Source organism: Rattus norvegicus, chromosome 1 (genome assembly GCF_036323735.1).
Source record: "Rattus norvegicus strain BN/NHsdMcwi chromosome 1, GRCr8, whole genome shotgun sequence".
Lineage (NCBI taxonomy): Eukaryota > Metazoa > Chordata > Mammalia > Rodentia > Muridae > Rattus > Rattus norvegicus.
In genome coordinates this window covers 169,606,954-169,622,601 of record NC_086019.1, presented here as the reverse complement: position 1 = coordinate 169,622,601, position 15,648 = coordinate 169,606,954, and the positions used below count along the sequence as shown (strand labels likewise).

Genomic DNA, 15,648 nt, shown 5'->3' with positions numbered 1-15,648 from the left:
ATTATAATACAATTACATGATTTCCTCCTCTTTCCTTCCTTAAATTTTCCCATGTATCTATCCCTCCTTGCTCTTTTTCAAATTCATGGCCTCCTTTTCATTGCTGTTACATATAATAATCAAAGATATTTTGAGTTTCCCCAATTGTCAGAGATAATGAACATTTTGGGGAATAGTTCTTAGTCATTCTATTTCTTCTTTTGAGAACTCTCTGCTCATGCCCCAAGCCCATTTTTTGAATGAGTCATCTGTTTTATTGACTCAGATATATACTTTATAAAAGGATGGTATAATTGTGGCAGAAGGGAAAGTGTCCCCCTGAATAATCATGCTATGCAACAGAACAAATAGAAAGACAATTTATTGGTTGGGGAGGGAAGGGGACAAGGATAGAAAGAGAGAAGAGGGAGAGAGGGAAAAAGAAAGAGGCCAGCAAGGAACTAATGAGGAGAGAGAGAGAGAGAGAGAGAGAGAGAGAGAGAGAGAGAGAGAGAATAAAAAATGGAGAGAGAGAGCTGGAGTAGCCGAGTAGTCCCCCTTATACACTTATACACCTGGACATGTGAGGATGTAAGCTGTTGCAAGATTGCTGGTGCTAGGTTCCTGGGACAAGTCTAGTGAAATTGTCTGTAAGCCAATAAGATGTATAGCTGGCAAACATTCTCTCACATTCTGTAGGCTTCCTCTTCACCTGATTGTTTCTTTAGCTGTGCAAAATCATTTTAGTTTTATGAGGTCCTACATACTAGTTGCTGTCATGTTGGACAAATGAAGTCCTATTTAGAAACTGAGGGTTGGGGAGGGTGTGTGGAGGAGTGGATTGTCAGGCTCACCTGACAAAACCCTGGAGGATTGCAAGATCTGGCTGGGTGGAAAGGTTGGATGTGGAGTAAGAGGAGCCTATGGGTCAGGGACAGGCAAAGAAGGGTCTAGTGGAAGCCTAAAGATCAGTTGTGACATTTAAGTGGCCAGACTAAACCAGGGCACAGGATATGGGACCCAGGCTACATCAAGGGGTAGGGAGTGTAGAGAAGAGCAGAACTCACCCTAATCAATCCTGTAGAAGAATGTGCAAGATCTGACTGGACAGAGGTTGGATCTCATGCCCAGCTATTTACAGGGGGGTTGGATATTTAAATTGAGGTCCTAATGCTCATTCCTATGAAGCAATGCATGGGCTCTTGTTTGCCGCCCCTGTCCCTCTAGCTCTCAAGCTCCCCTCTAGCTCTCAAGCTCTGACCTAAGAATCTATAACTCCTCTCTAGAACTCACCCTTTGTGGTCCATAAATATCATTATTTGAATTCAAGAGCCCAAGAACAATTGTCTCAGGGTGGCACTGATAGCTATCAAGTTCTCTAGGATCCTAACATCCCCTCCCCAGCTAATCCCAGAGAAGTTCTGTATTTTACTTCTGTCAAACTCAAAAATACCCCTACAATTTCCCATATCACAACTTTTCAAATAAGTCTCCTCATCAAAGGCCTATTGTCCTTCTTGAATTCTGAACCTGAGACTTTACAAGGATTATGATTTAGAAAATAGTTTGAGTTATGTATTAGTCGGATAGAGTTCTCTAAAGCAGTGTGTGTGTGTGTGTGTTGTTGTTGTTGTTGTTGTTGTTGCTGCTGCTGTCATTGTTGTGGTTGTTGTTGGGGGGGATTTATTAGAATGGCCTACAGGTTGTGATCCAGTAGTCCAACAGTGGCTGTCTACCAACAGAAGGTCCAAGAATCCAGCAGTTGTTGTTCAGTCCACACAGCTAGATGTCTCAGCTGGTCTCCAGTATATATCCAAATCCTAAAGAAATAGCCTATAATGACAGTGAAGGAATAGACTTACCAGCTAGAGTAAAAGTAAAGAGGCAAAGAGCAAGCTTCCTTACGCCATGTCCTTTACATAGGCTCCCAACAAAAGGTATGGCTCAGATAATGGTGGATCTTCCCACTTCAAAAGAGCTGTATTTAAAGATGCATCTTCCCATCTCAAAAGATCTGATTAAAAGTGGGTCTTCCCATTTCAAATTATTTAAATTTAAAAATCTTTGAAGTTGTAACCAGTTGCTTGGGTTTTAGCTAATTCCAGATGTAGTCAAGGTTGGGGATTTAGCTCAGCGGTAGAGCGCTTGCCTAGGAAGCGCAAGGCCCTGGGTTCGGTCCCCAGCTCTGAAAAAAAGAACCAAAAAAAAAAAAAAAGATTGACAGATGTAGTCAAATTGACAGCCAAGAATAGCCACCTTAGGCTATATGGTGACATCCTGCCTTTTAAACAAAATGTTCTTGAATTTACACACTTGAGAATATTCTAAATTTCCTTTTGTTATTTCTAGTTTCAATCCATTATGATCAGAGAAGGAGATCCTTTATACTTCAGTCTTTTAATATTTATTGATATTATCTTATGTTTACCATATGGAAAATGTGCCCTATGGAAAAATGAGTATCTTGTTCTAGGGGGGAGCATTATGTATACATTCACATATATTCATATACTGGATTATAGTGTTGTTCCAGTCCTCTATTTCCTTATTAATTTTCTATAGCATCATATTCTGTATTGAAATTGCCACTTATTATTATAGAACTCTCCAATTATTTCTTTGCTCCTACCCTAACAAGAGATAAGATATTCTAAAGAAACTTGAGCTTGAGTCTTCGGCTACCATGCTACTGCAAAAAGGGACCTCCTCCCCCAAGAACTGAAATTTTCTCAGGAGTTCATGGTGAGGAAAAGGAAAGTCTGAAGTTCTTCTAGTGCCAATAGAAGAAGAATTAGCCTCCCAGGAATAGATTCCACACTGTTCTGACAACCTATTAGATTACTTTGCAGGACAAAATGGAACCAAGGCAACAGATAAAGGGGCAGGACCATATTTTGTAAAGACTTTCCTATGCCTATAGGTCATCTGTATGGAATCTTTTAAAAGTTACATTCATAGCAGAGGATGGCATTGTCCAGCATCAATAGGAGGAAAAGTCCTTGGTCCTGTGAAGGCTTGTTTCCCCAGTGTAGAGTAATGCCAGGGTGTTGAGGGTGGAGTGGGTGGGTGGGAGGAAGAGCATCCTCATAGAAGCAGGGGCAGGGGGTATTGGAGAGGGAAGAAAGAGGACAACAGTTGAAATGTAAATACATAAAATTTCCAAGAAAAAATAAAATTTTAAAAAAGTTACATCCATTTATTGAATTTATTGGTTTTCTGTATATGTTCTGTGTGTCACGGCATACAAATGGAAGTCAGAGGGCAGCTTGCAAAGATTACAGGACTGAACTCAAGTCATCAGGCTTAGCAACAATAACCTTTACATGTCAAGCCATCTTGCTGGCCCTTGTATTCATTGTATTGAGAAATGTCTACTTAGGTCTATTGCCCAATTTTTTATGAGACAAAAAGAGAGATGTATGTAGGCATGCACATTGTAAAGGTAGAGAGACAACTCAGGAAATAGTCCTCTTAGTGTAGATCCTAGAGATTAAATTCAGATCCTCGGGGATAGTAACAAAGACCCTTAGTCACTGAGCCATCTCACAGGCCTCCTATTGTCTACTTTTGAATCATATTTTTGCTTTTACCATTGAATTTTTTTTAGTTCTCTATATACTTTAGATACTAATGCTTATTAGGCATTATCATTTTCAACTATTTTCTAACCTATTGTCAGTTTACTTCTTAGGTAATTTCTGGATATTAGTCCTACTCTCAGAATACATGTGGCTTTCTAAATTCCTATGACAAGGGGCTTTTGCATCCTGCTTCATCATAAAAATCTCTCTCCCCAGTCTTTTTTAGGTTTCTAGAATGTCTGTGGTTTTCTTTACAATTCCTTTTTAGGTAGAAATGAGTTGTTCTTTTCCATTCAAATACATTAGAAGCTATCCTCCACATAGTAATTTTTATTTTGTGTATTTATTTATTGTTTCTGAGATAGCTCTACACTAGAGGTAAATATCTGTTGTTCTCTCTAGAATCAGAGATCAAGATCCACAATAGAAACACAGGCTATCTTCAAGACTTTGCTGAGCAAAGGAAGGTAATCCAATTCCACAATACTCCCTAACCATTTTAAGCTGCCTTTTTCATCTAAGCTGATCTGAAAACTCACTATGTAGCCCAGACTAGCTTTTTATTTGTTATTTTGAGCAGTAGTTTCTGTCTGGTTGTTAATTTGTACTTTGGAGTTTTTGAGATAGATTATCTGTGAATAAGGACACTTTTACTTATTCCTTTGTAATATATGTACCTTTTATTTTTCCTTTTCTCAGAATAGGATTCCCAGAAAATTGGGATTTGATGAGTACTGTGATGGCTGAAGAAAAAGGGACCAGTGTCTCATTAAATTAGCTCCTCTCCTTCCAGAATAATTATGGAAATGTTTTAACCATTATTGATGTTATACACCTTTTCTATCAGGCATTCTTTGATATCTAGTAAACTCTTTGAGATTTTACATTTGTTCTCCGTTTATTTACTTATTTATTTATTATATTAATATGTATGTGTTCATGTGGGCATGGGTGTTTTAAAGCACATATATGAAGGAATGGAACCTGGGTTGTCAACCTTGTTACCAGGTGCCCTTATCCACTGATCCCTCTCATCTTAGAATTTTATCAACTTATTTTATGTGTCTACATTAAAAGGTTGGCCACAATGGCTGAGTACACCATAAAAGTTCATATTCAAATTTTACAACATAGAGAATTCAGAAAGAACAAGATGAAAATAAGAATGTGTCTTAACCCTTATGTTGTATTAACAGAATACCTGAGATACTATATATCATTTCTGATTTAAATACATAATTTGTAAGGCATGGAGAATAGCAGTAGAATTTTTCATGAATTAAAAGGGAGAATAAAGAGTAAAGGGATTGACATAAACCAAGTTAATAATGCATCTAAAAGTCAAGAGTGAAAAGTAACATAGTGAGACTATAAATAAATTGGCTTGCAATTCTGGAGATAGGGAAGTCTAAGGTAAAGGCGCTGCTAGACGGTCAATAACTTCTTGCTACTTCATCACATGAAGGTGGAGAAGTAAAAGAGTAAAGAGAGGCTGAACTTGCCCAGGAACACAGTCACTAACTCCATACGTAATGGATAGCTCTCACACTTTACTCTTCACTTCTTATTACTATTAGAATGGCAATTGAATCTCATTTTTTCAATCATTTTGTAGAATAGAATTTGGGGTCTACAGCTAGAACACCTTGAACATGCTTGATCTCATCTGAAAAACAGAATTAACTTCTCTCGTACTAATTTCGTTATCAAATGGCTGTTGGACTCTTTCATTTTCTCTCTTAAATATATTTTCTTATTCTTTACACAGGTAGACTAAGAATTTTTTAAACCTCTAAATTCTGCTTTTCCTTAAATTGTGTCTTTAAATCACTTCTCTTTTTACTTTTGAATATATGGAGTTTAAAGGGAGCCATGAAGCACACTATTGCTTAGATATCTCTCCAGCCATATATTCTAACTCATCACTCTTAGATTGTGATTTCATAAGCCAACATGGACACAATTCAATTAAATTCCTTTCCATTCTAGACCAAGGAGATCCCTACCTCTAATTTTCTGTCTTAGAGTTTTACGGCTATGAAGAGACACCATTTACAAGGCAAGTCACAAAGGACAACATTTAATTGGGCTGGCTTACAGATTCAGAGTTTCTCCATCATCATGAAGGTGGAGCAGGGCATCATCTAAGCAGGAATGATGCAGGCAAAGTTGAGAGTTCTATTATCTTCATCTGAAGGCTGCTAGTAAAATACTGACTTCCAGGCAGCTAGGATGAGGGTCTTAAAACCCACGCCCACAGTGACACACCTACTCCAACAAGACCACACCTCCAAATAGTGCCACTCCCTGGGACAAGTATATTCAAACCATGACACATTCCAATATTGTTTTCTTATTTTTGTCCAAGCCCCTCATGAGAATTACTTTAACTAACCACATTCTGATCCTAATATTTAGGTAATCTCTAAAAAAATTTCAGATTTACCTTGTAAATCTTTCCTTCTGAGCCATCACCAGAATTGCCTCTGTACTCTTACTCATGTAAATATAAGCTTTCATAGCCTGTGCATCCAATTCCTTTCAGCCTCTATTGTCCAACTCCAGGGTTATCTGTAAAATTTGACATCTCTGTCACAACAACAACCCACTTTCCACTTCTCTGGTATCAATTTTGTCTTCATCCCTCCTAGATTGTTGTAACAGGTTACTTTAATCCAGCCCGGAGTTAGGAAGTTCAATATCAGGGAGCCAGCCAGCATCGGGATACAAATGAAGCAAATGAAGCTAAACTTGCTCTTTTACAACAGCATTAATCTCATCTTCAAAAGTATGACATTTTGTCAGTCATGACAATATGCACCTTTAATCCCACAGCCCAGGAGGCAGAATCTCTGAATTCAAAGTCAGGTTGATCTTCATAACTAGTTCCAGACAAGCCACAGTGGCATAGTGAGACCATATCTTAAAAATGAATAAATCTCACATCTTAATAATGTATAATGGCAGATAAATTTAATGTGATCTTAAGGGAGGACAAAAGTCAAATCATAGCAAATAGGTTAACTATGATTGCAATGCAAAAGAAACATGAAAAAAGGCAAAATCTAAAGGAGACATGCCAGGGGAGTACAAAATAAAATGAGATTGAAGTAAGATTTAAGAGAGCAGATTAAGTATTAGTAGTACACTAAATTCATACTTAGGGAAAAAAGAAATAAATAGAACACTTGCTGGCCTGGACATATGGTAGTATAATTCAGTAGGACAAAAATGATAGGAGTCAAGGAAACTTGAATAAGTATAAATGAAGCATGAAGTCTTATCTCACTGAATGATTTAGAGGCAATAAGGGAGAGATTTCCATAAAATTGATAAAATATTGGACACAGAGGAGTATTTGTGCTATATATGTAGGTGCAGATGCCATTAGTAAATAGTCTTCATATGTTCAAAGATGATATTAACAAAATAAGAATAATGAATAAGAGTTAATGAAAGAAAACAAATTGGTAGTATATGTAATGCCAGGAGAAGAATTCAATATTATGAAATGACCTACAAAAACATAACAAAGCCAGGCATGGTGATGCACACTGGTAATCCCAGCACTCAGGAGGCCAAGATGAAAAAGAAAAAAAAAACAACAACAAAGTTAGAGTCCATCCTAAGCTAAATAACAAGCTCTGGGGCCAGCCTGAGCTACAAAGTAAAACCCTGAAGAGAAAGAAAAAGGTGACAAAGAAATAGGAATGGAACAAGCCAACACAAAAATTAATAAGGAAAACATAATCACCTGATAATATCACTTGTTTTTAAAAGCATCAACCAAGCAAACTCATGAATTTAATCAAATACTATCCTTCACATTAATTCCCTCAAAGCAATTTATTCTGTGAAAGAGAACGTTTAAAAATCAGGCAAAGTGTGAGGCAATGGTGGTAGACACCTTTACTACCAGCACTCAGGAGCAGAAGAAAGCAGATCTTCAAGTTCAGGACCAGTCTGGTATACAGAGTGAATTCCAGAACAACCATAGCTACACAAAGAAACCCTGTCTTGAAAAAAAATGACATCAGGCAAAGTGGCAACTCATCATAGTATCCAACAAAACATGTCACACACACACACACACACACACACACACACACACACACACACACAAAGAGAGAGAGAGAAAGAGAGAGAGAGAGAAGGAGAGAGAGAGAAAGAGAGAGAGAGAGAGAGAGAGAGAGAGAGAGAGAGAGAGAGAGAGACTTGTTTTAAAATACACTTGAACAATTACAGGAGACAAAAAGACTAAGAGAGTTGAAACATTAGTAATTCACTTTTCAGACCACACAGCTGACACTTCCTAAGGTCAAGACACAGACAAAACTAACTACAATCTGTTCCTTACAGAGCCATGGCATCAGCAAAGTACATCCCTGATGAGCCTCAGCTAAGAAGCAAAAGGAGGCACGATCTCCAGGAGATGCTGACAGAAGTGGGACTGTCTGTTGACTACTGGCTGCCTAAGCTTCAGGAAGACCTGGGTGTGACCTCTGCTCAGGCTTTACAATATTTAGACAAAAGAGACCTCCAGAAGCTGAAGTCCCAGACACAACAAACATGGGAGAAAAGGGCTCTGGAGAGGCTGCTTGACCTCTCACACCCAAATAGTGTTGCAGAGCTGCACGAGACACCAGAGGAGATGATAAAGACCAGGCAGAGGCAGGCAGGACAGGCACTGCACGCTCTGAAAGCCTTGCAGTCAGAAGGGAAGTGCAGAGAAGAAGAGGCAGTGAGGAGAAGAGAAGCAGAGCTGAGGCAAGCAATGGAGATCCCTGAGGAGTGTTGGCCAGTGGCTGAAGTGTCCCTAAAAGACATCACTGAGATAATGGAGAGACATCTCAGTCACATGGAACAGACCTTGGCTCTCAGTCAAAACCTCTCAGATGGAGACCTGGTAAGATGGGCATCTGGAGGGCTGGCCCTGCAGGGAATTTATAAGAGCAGCCACCAAAAAAGCCTGATTCAGAAGAGAGAAGAGCTACTCAGTGTCCCTAAGCAGTTCTCACTTGTTGGCCCAGAACGTGGCATGTGGATAGAAACAAAGGAATTTTCATCTTTTCAAGAACAAGCCACATTTACACACACTATAGAGATGCTGGGTTTCAGCCCAAACTCCTTGGTTAAAGGCGAAGGTTGGGGACTTAGTCTAGAAGCTGGTATGGGTCAAAACAAACAAACAGAAACTGACGATACCCACAAATCACATTCAGAGCAATCTTATTTCTGCTCAGCCAAGTTCAGCTATGTCCCATTGGCCACCTGCCATTTTCACATCAATTATCTTCAGCTCTCCAAGGCTGCTCTCCAGGAACTAAAAAGTATTGAAGAGCTCCTGGAACAGACTACACACCCAGATGGATTCCCCTTACTGAGGCACAGGACTGAAAACTTTTTCCACAGGTTTGGCTCTCATGCTAACCAAGGTCCACTGCACCTGGGGGGAATCTACTGCTGGAAAGCCATTTCAGAAGGTTTCAAAAGTGAGCAATTGGATGATGTAAAGAAGCAAGCAGAAGAGTCTTTGAATATGTACATAAAAGGCAGCTATAGTGGCTTCGGAGTTAAAGTTGGTGCAAGTGTAAATATGCCAGACTCACATTCAAAAACAGCATCTCACAGTACAACTCATGAGAACCTGAAAACCAAGGTGCAACTATCTGTAGCACAGACAGGTGGACCAGCAAAAGCAGATGGAATTGTCCAGTGGACAGCTGGTCTTGTAGCTAGCAATCAAACCTGGTCTGTCATTGATAGGGGACTCCAATTGGTACCTATTTGGGACATCATCCTGTCCAGTCACAGGACTGATTTTAAGGACGCCCTTCAAGTGGCTAACTGCCTAAAAGACAACTACACTGCTCTGACTGGACTCGCTGCCCAGATTCAAGAAGGAGAAGAATTTCTTACTGCTAGAGAAGAAGCTAGACTTTTCCTAGAGGATGTGAAATGCTGGGAGGTTTCTGATCCTGAAGAACAGCTTAATACATTAATACATTTTATGCAAACATTGAGTCAAAAAATAAAAAGTTATACCATTTGGATTAATACATGCCTCACAGATTGGGATCTGCAGAATTTTCTAATAAACATTGTCAACTTCTGCAAAAATTCACCCACTTATAAAACTCAGTTTATTAAATCTCAGTTGGGCAGCCTCCTAGAACCTCATGTCTACAAAGTGACAAACTTTCCTCAGGCACAATCCATCATACAGTGGATCAATCAGTCAGAGTCAGAGGAAGAGCAAGTCAAAATCACCTCATTTTCTGAATTCATTAAGACATTAAAGAACACTCACACAACCCTGATGGAGATAAATTTCAAAAGTGAGTCTCCAGAAACAGTGGAAGAAGCAAAAAGAACGGCTACATATGAGGTCACCACAGCCCTCAGCTCCTTTATGAAGTACCTCAGAGAAACAGAGCAGCCAGACATGCAGCTGCTGGTACTCACCATTGCAGCTGGTGCAGGCTATCAGTTGGTAAACAGCATTTTTCAGCATCTTCTAGGGTGTAATGAGTTAAACTTCCTCGTGGATCAAATGCAAAGTAATCAACACAAATACCAAGAGCTTAAAAATATTTGCAATTACAGAGCCCAGGCATTCCTGGTGCTCACAGCTCTAAGAACCACAGTTGAAATCACAGATATTTCTACAGATGATAAAGAACAACGTTTGACATTAATAAAACAACATATGGGAAAACTGTTGTCTGAAGAAGTTGCACATATTCTTACAAAACATGGAGCACATCATGACTGGGAAAATCTGGAGAATGATTTGAGATTACTCATTGATGGGGACTATAAAGCCACCACCCCGCCTTTAGAAATGGATGAGGTAAAAAAACAATTGCAAAGTCTCTGCCATGAAAAGAAGCAGACTTATAAACAACAAAGTAATGACAACAACACAAAGGAAATGATAGAAAATGGACCTTTCCTAGATTTACTCCAACGGCTAGGCCTAGACCATTACTACCCAAAAAGAATGAGCAGAGCTGACTTCCATCTGCTCTACAAGACCTCTGTGTACAATTCACAGCCGAGATCTGAAAAGGAACTTCCATTTTATTTCCTACAAAAGCTACTGATGTTGGATTATGGGTTGAGACATCTTGTCTTCAAAAATGATGAAAACATAAAAAAACAGATCTCCATAGGTTCCGACGATTACGAAAATGAAGATTTTGATCCATATGAAGATGTCATTAAAGACAATGATAGTCTTAGCTATCCTTCGGCCACTGAGTCCTGGCCCCATATTCACCCAATGGATATCCAGATGGCCATTTTTCATTGTGCAGATGATCTTACCAAGCAATATATTTTGTCCAAACTTTCCATTTGTCAATATGCACTTCCCCTTGTGGTGCCAAATCCCAACAATTCTCAGATTGAATTTTATCTCTGGTCTCTCAGACAAATTAGGAAGAGTTGGCAAGAATCAAGTGAATCACTACAAGACCAGAGCTACAGTCACAAGAATCAGCAGATATGTCGAGTCTCTACCCCTATCGTGTCCTTCATTAGAGTAGGAAATGGCCTCTCTGCTTCCAAATCTCAGATCATGAACTCTCTCCTCAGTAAACGTAAACATGATGTGTTTTTTCACAGACACTGTAGAGGAAGCAACAAAAACTGCCTCATGATGGAGGGAGTGGTGGAAATCTGCTGGTTCTGTCCTGCAGGCCAAGGTGAGGACATATTTGACAAGTGTCTGACCTTCACCAATCTTCATGGAGATGCCAAGGAACATTGCCAACAACTCACCTTCCTGCAAGATGTCTCTTCTCTCATTGTGATCCTCATGTCAGCTTCTGATAACAATAAAGAAAACCAAAACTTTGTCAGACACCTCTGTCAGTCACCAAGACCCTTGATCTGCTTGATTGATGACAAAGAAAAAGTCATAGCAAATAATTCTGGTAAAAGAATGAGAATTGGCATCAAGAATAGAAATGAGGCAGAATTAACAGAGGAGCTCACAAATGCCATCAAACATTTTCTAGAGCTCTCTAATACTGCTCTCAGTTTAGAGGACTGTTCACAGATAGCTAGAAAACAAGGATTCCTTATTGATGAAGACCAGAGGGACTGCAAGGAAGCCAAAGAAAAGGCACAGACCATAATGGCCCTCCTGGAGGAATGCAAGTTATCTCAGACAAAAGAAAATTTACTACCCCTACAGGGACAACTTTGGCACCTTTGGTGTAAGAAAGACAAAGAATTCTATCATCTGAGAGAAAAGGGGAATAGGAGCATTGAACAACACAAGAGTGAGATTGAGACAGACAAAAGAACAATTCGACGTCGGCAATTGGAAAAAGCCTTTCCCCTCAATGATTTGATGCGCTCTGTTCTTCAACTCCTCCAAGAATATTCAGAAACCCATAACAATCTCTACTTTTTGCAGTGGCTGACTCTGTTTTTTGACAACCTGACTATAGAACACCTGGAAAAGTTGCACGAAAAGCAGAGATCTTTGTGGTTAATGGTGCAAAGAGAAAAGCAAAGAGCACAGAAGAGCAACTCCCTGACACTCTGGCAGAAGCAGATAGAAGCCATCTCCATGGAGATTCATGACTGTACTTTAGGAACTGAGCATCTTCTCCGAGAAGTTGGCCAGATCTATGAAGCTCTGGAAGAAACTTCTTCCTCTAGAGAGAAATTTTTTCTCTGCCTCCCTCAAATTGCTGCAGATCTGATGATAGCTGGGGTTCCCATTGAGCTGATGGATGGGGATGCGTCTTATGTCCCTCTAAAGTGGTTAGCAGCTATTTTTGACAAGATCTCAGAGAAAGTTGGAGACAAAAGGCTGTTTGTTCTCTCTGTCCTTGGCCTGCAGAGCTCAGGGAAGTCTACCCTGCTGAATGCCCTGTTTGGCTTACAGTTCACAGTCAGTGCAGGCAGGTGTACCAAGGGGGCCTACATGCAACTTCTGAAGGTGGAAGAGACATTCACAGAAGAACTTGGCTTTGACTTTGTGCTTGTTGTAGATACAGAAGGACTTCGGGCTCCAGAACTAAACAATAAATCCCAAAATTGGGACAATGAGTTGGCAACCTTTGTGATTGGCCTTGGAAACTTGACTCTGATCAATATTTTTGGGGAGAATCCCTCGGAGATGCAAGACATCCTACAAATAGCTGTTCAAGCATTTCTAAGGATGAAACAAGTGAAAATCTCCCCCAGTTGCCTCTTTGTCCATCAAAATGTGGGAGAAGTTACAGCAAAAGACCAAAATATGGAAGGACGCAGGTGTTTAGAGCAGAGACTGGATGAAATGGCAGTAACAGCTGCAGAACAAGAAGAGTGCTCAAATGTATCCCACTTCAATGACGTCATTAAGTTTGATGTCAATAATCATGTCTACTACTTTGCTCACCTATGGGATGGCAATCCCCCAATGGCCCCTCCCAATCCTCGTTATAGTCACAATGTTCAAGAACTAAAGAATAGAATTATTTTGACTGCCAAACAGGAACCCAGAGGTAGTATCATGAAGATATCAGATGTCAAATTTCGAGTTCAAGATTTGTGGAAAGCCCTAGTCAATGAGAACTTTATTTTCAGCTTCAGGAACACCAGAGAGATCATGGCCATGAGCAAGCTGGAAACCATGTATAACCATTGGACCTGGGAGCTGAGGAGTCACATGCTCGACTTTCAGAACCAGCTAATCAATCAGATTCAGAATGGAAAAGTTCAAGCACTCAAAACAAGCATATTTGAGGCTCCAGTCACAGAAAAGTATATGGCAATTAAGCAAGAACTTGAAAAATATTTCAGTGAAGACCCAGACAATGAAATACTAGTTCAATGGAAATCAAATTTTGAAAATAAACTAATAATCCTTACAGAGGCACTTATTTCAGACACCAGAAGGAAAGCCAATGAACTTATTCATTTAAAAAAGAATCAAGAAAGGCTGGACAAGAAAAAATCAAGTTATGAAAATGAATTGTTGGAAAGAAGCAGAAAGTTGGCTTTAACTGTAAAGGGTAAAGAATTAAATGAAGAAGAATTACATGAAAAATTCAATCAACTTTGGAAAAAATGGGTCTGTGAGGTGTCCTTAGATCTTCCTCCAGTCATAGAACCTGACATTGACACAGATTCTGAAAACATCCTCTGGGAGTATTTCCAAAAGGAGATAAACATGGTGGACATACTAATGAGATATTCTGAAGACAAATTTCAAATAAATTATGATGAGCATGTAAAAATGAGTAAGAAGTATAACTTCATGACTAGGACATTAAAGGTCTGTGATAGGGTATCTATTAATATGACTACTGAAAATATTATTACAAGATTTAATGAAACTATCAACAATATTCATAAGCAACAGTGTGATTATAATTCAAGTTATTTCCATGAAATTCTGAGAATAATAGAAGAAGAAGTAAAATCTGCACATACTGAGGAAAGATATACTTTTACAAGCAAATACATCATTGACTTGTCTTTATGCTTATTCCAAAGAGCATCTAAGAGTTTTAAGGAAATGCACAAGGCATTCAAGAGTGCGAATGACCCTGTGAACTATCTGGAGAGAAAGAAAGATGATTTCTTTATGAGTTTTAAGATCTCCTGCCAAGGTGCCACCTCCATCAAAACATTTGTTGATTTTCTTTGGCACAAGCTCACTCCTGCCATCTCTGCCACCATAAGGGGGAAAATGGTCATTAAAATAGCTGGAGACATGCGATCTAGCTGCCCTGAATTCAATGGAAACAGGGCTAATTTGGAGAAACATATTCTCATTTCTCTGGCAGAAGAAGAAAACTTTGATAATTACTGGCAGTACCTTCATTATACGAAATCTTTTTTTAGCAGCTATATTGAAAACCATATTAAACAATACTGTTCAGATGAAGGAAGTAAAAAAATAAAGACTTTTTTAAAAATAAGTTTAGGTGACATCAAGAATGCCATCCTGTCTGCCATTCATGAGTCCACATCAGTGGCTAAAGATAAAGGCAGCACTGCATCTGGCTGGCTGGATTTGTTCTGTGACCATCTAGGGAGCAACCTGGTCTTCCCAAGGAGAGACCTGGTAAGCATCGAGCACCAGGAGATAACAGACACTGAGTTTCTCAAAGAAGCCATGAGCACAGCTTTGGATCCTGCAGTGAGGAAAGTAGAAGAGGACTGTTCAAGTAAGCAAATGGATGAAATGGTCCCTGACATTGAGAAAATTCTCTCTGAACATCTCTGTGGCTGCTGGAAACAGTGTCCTTTGTGTAATGCAATTTGTACAAACACCATTCCCCAACATGAAGGAGACCACAGTGTGCCATTCCACCGTCCTCAGGCTGTCAATGGTTGGCATAAGCATAAAACAGACCACTTTGTCATTGACTGTTGTACCAGTTCAGTAGCAAGTGACCGCTTCATGCTTTTGGGAAATAACCGGGAAATCCCATATAAGAACTACCGACAGGCAGGAGGGGATTATGCCACATGGAGCATCGCCCCAGATTCATCCACCCAGTCATACTGGAAATGGTTTGTCTCACACTTCAGATCAAAACTAGAGGAAAAATACCAGAAAAAATTTACAGATACAGGTGAAATCCCAGAGGCATGGGCCAAAATCACAAAGGAGGATGTGCTAAATGACTTGAAAGAACAATAATATTCAATAAGTAGCCCAATATCAGAAAGAGTCACAGCACACCTAAATAATTGTAAAACTCCTCCTACTAACAAGAGTCTCCAATATTTCCATTCTTTTTATTTTATTTTATTTTTTTTATTAACGTGAGTATTTCTTATTTACATTTCGAGTGTTATTCCCTTTCCCGGTTTCCGGGCAAACAACCCCCTATCTCCTCCCCCTCCCCTTCTTTATGGGTGTTCCCGCCCCACCCTCCCGCCATGGCCGCCCTCCCCCCAACAATCACGTTCACTGGGGATTCAGTCTTAGCAGGATCAAGGGCTTCCCCTTCCACTGGTGATCTTACTAGGATATTCATTGCTACCTATGAGGTCAGAGTCCAGGGTCAGTCCATGTATAGTCTTTAGGTCCCTAGAAGCTCTAGTTGCTTGGCATTGTTGTTCATAAGGG

At 39.6% G+C, this 15,648-nt stretch overlaps 1 protein-coding gene and 1 long non-coding RNA gene across 3 annotated transcripts in view; one reads left to right on the top strand and one right to left on the bottom strand.

The window, feature by feature from the left end:
• Window positions 1-8,114, bottom strand: part of LOC134483767 (uncharacterized) — a 39,922-nt gene extending 31,808 nt beyond the window's left edge. The window contains exons 1-2 of the long non-coding RNA XR_010060732.1: window positions 6,007-8,114; window positions 1,842-2,164 (exon numbers count right to left, since the gene is read on the bottom strand). This is a non-coding gene — a long non-coding RNA (uncharacterized LOC134483767). The remainder of the gene's footprint in view (window positions 1-1,841; window positions 2,165-6,006) is intronic.
• Window positions 1-15,379, top strand: part of Gvinp1 (GTPase, very large interferon inducible 1) — a 31,542-nt gene extending 16,163 nt beyond the window's left edge. The window contains exon 3 of one of the 2 annotated variants that reach the window (XM_063285615.1): window positions 7,920-15,379. In XM_063285615.1, coding sequence (XP_063141685.1) covers window positions 7,924-15,216 — 7,293 coding nt within the window. In that variant the 5' untranslated portion in view covers window positions 7,920-7,923 and the 3' untranslated portion in view covers window positions 15,217-15,379. Of the gene's footprint in view, window positions 1-7,769 lie in introns of those variants that run through there. The other variant, NM_001408735.1, reaches the window with a different exon arrangement.
• Window positions 15,380-15,648: the final 269 nt, after the last annotated feature.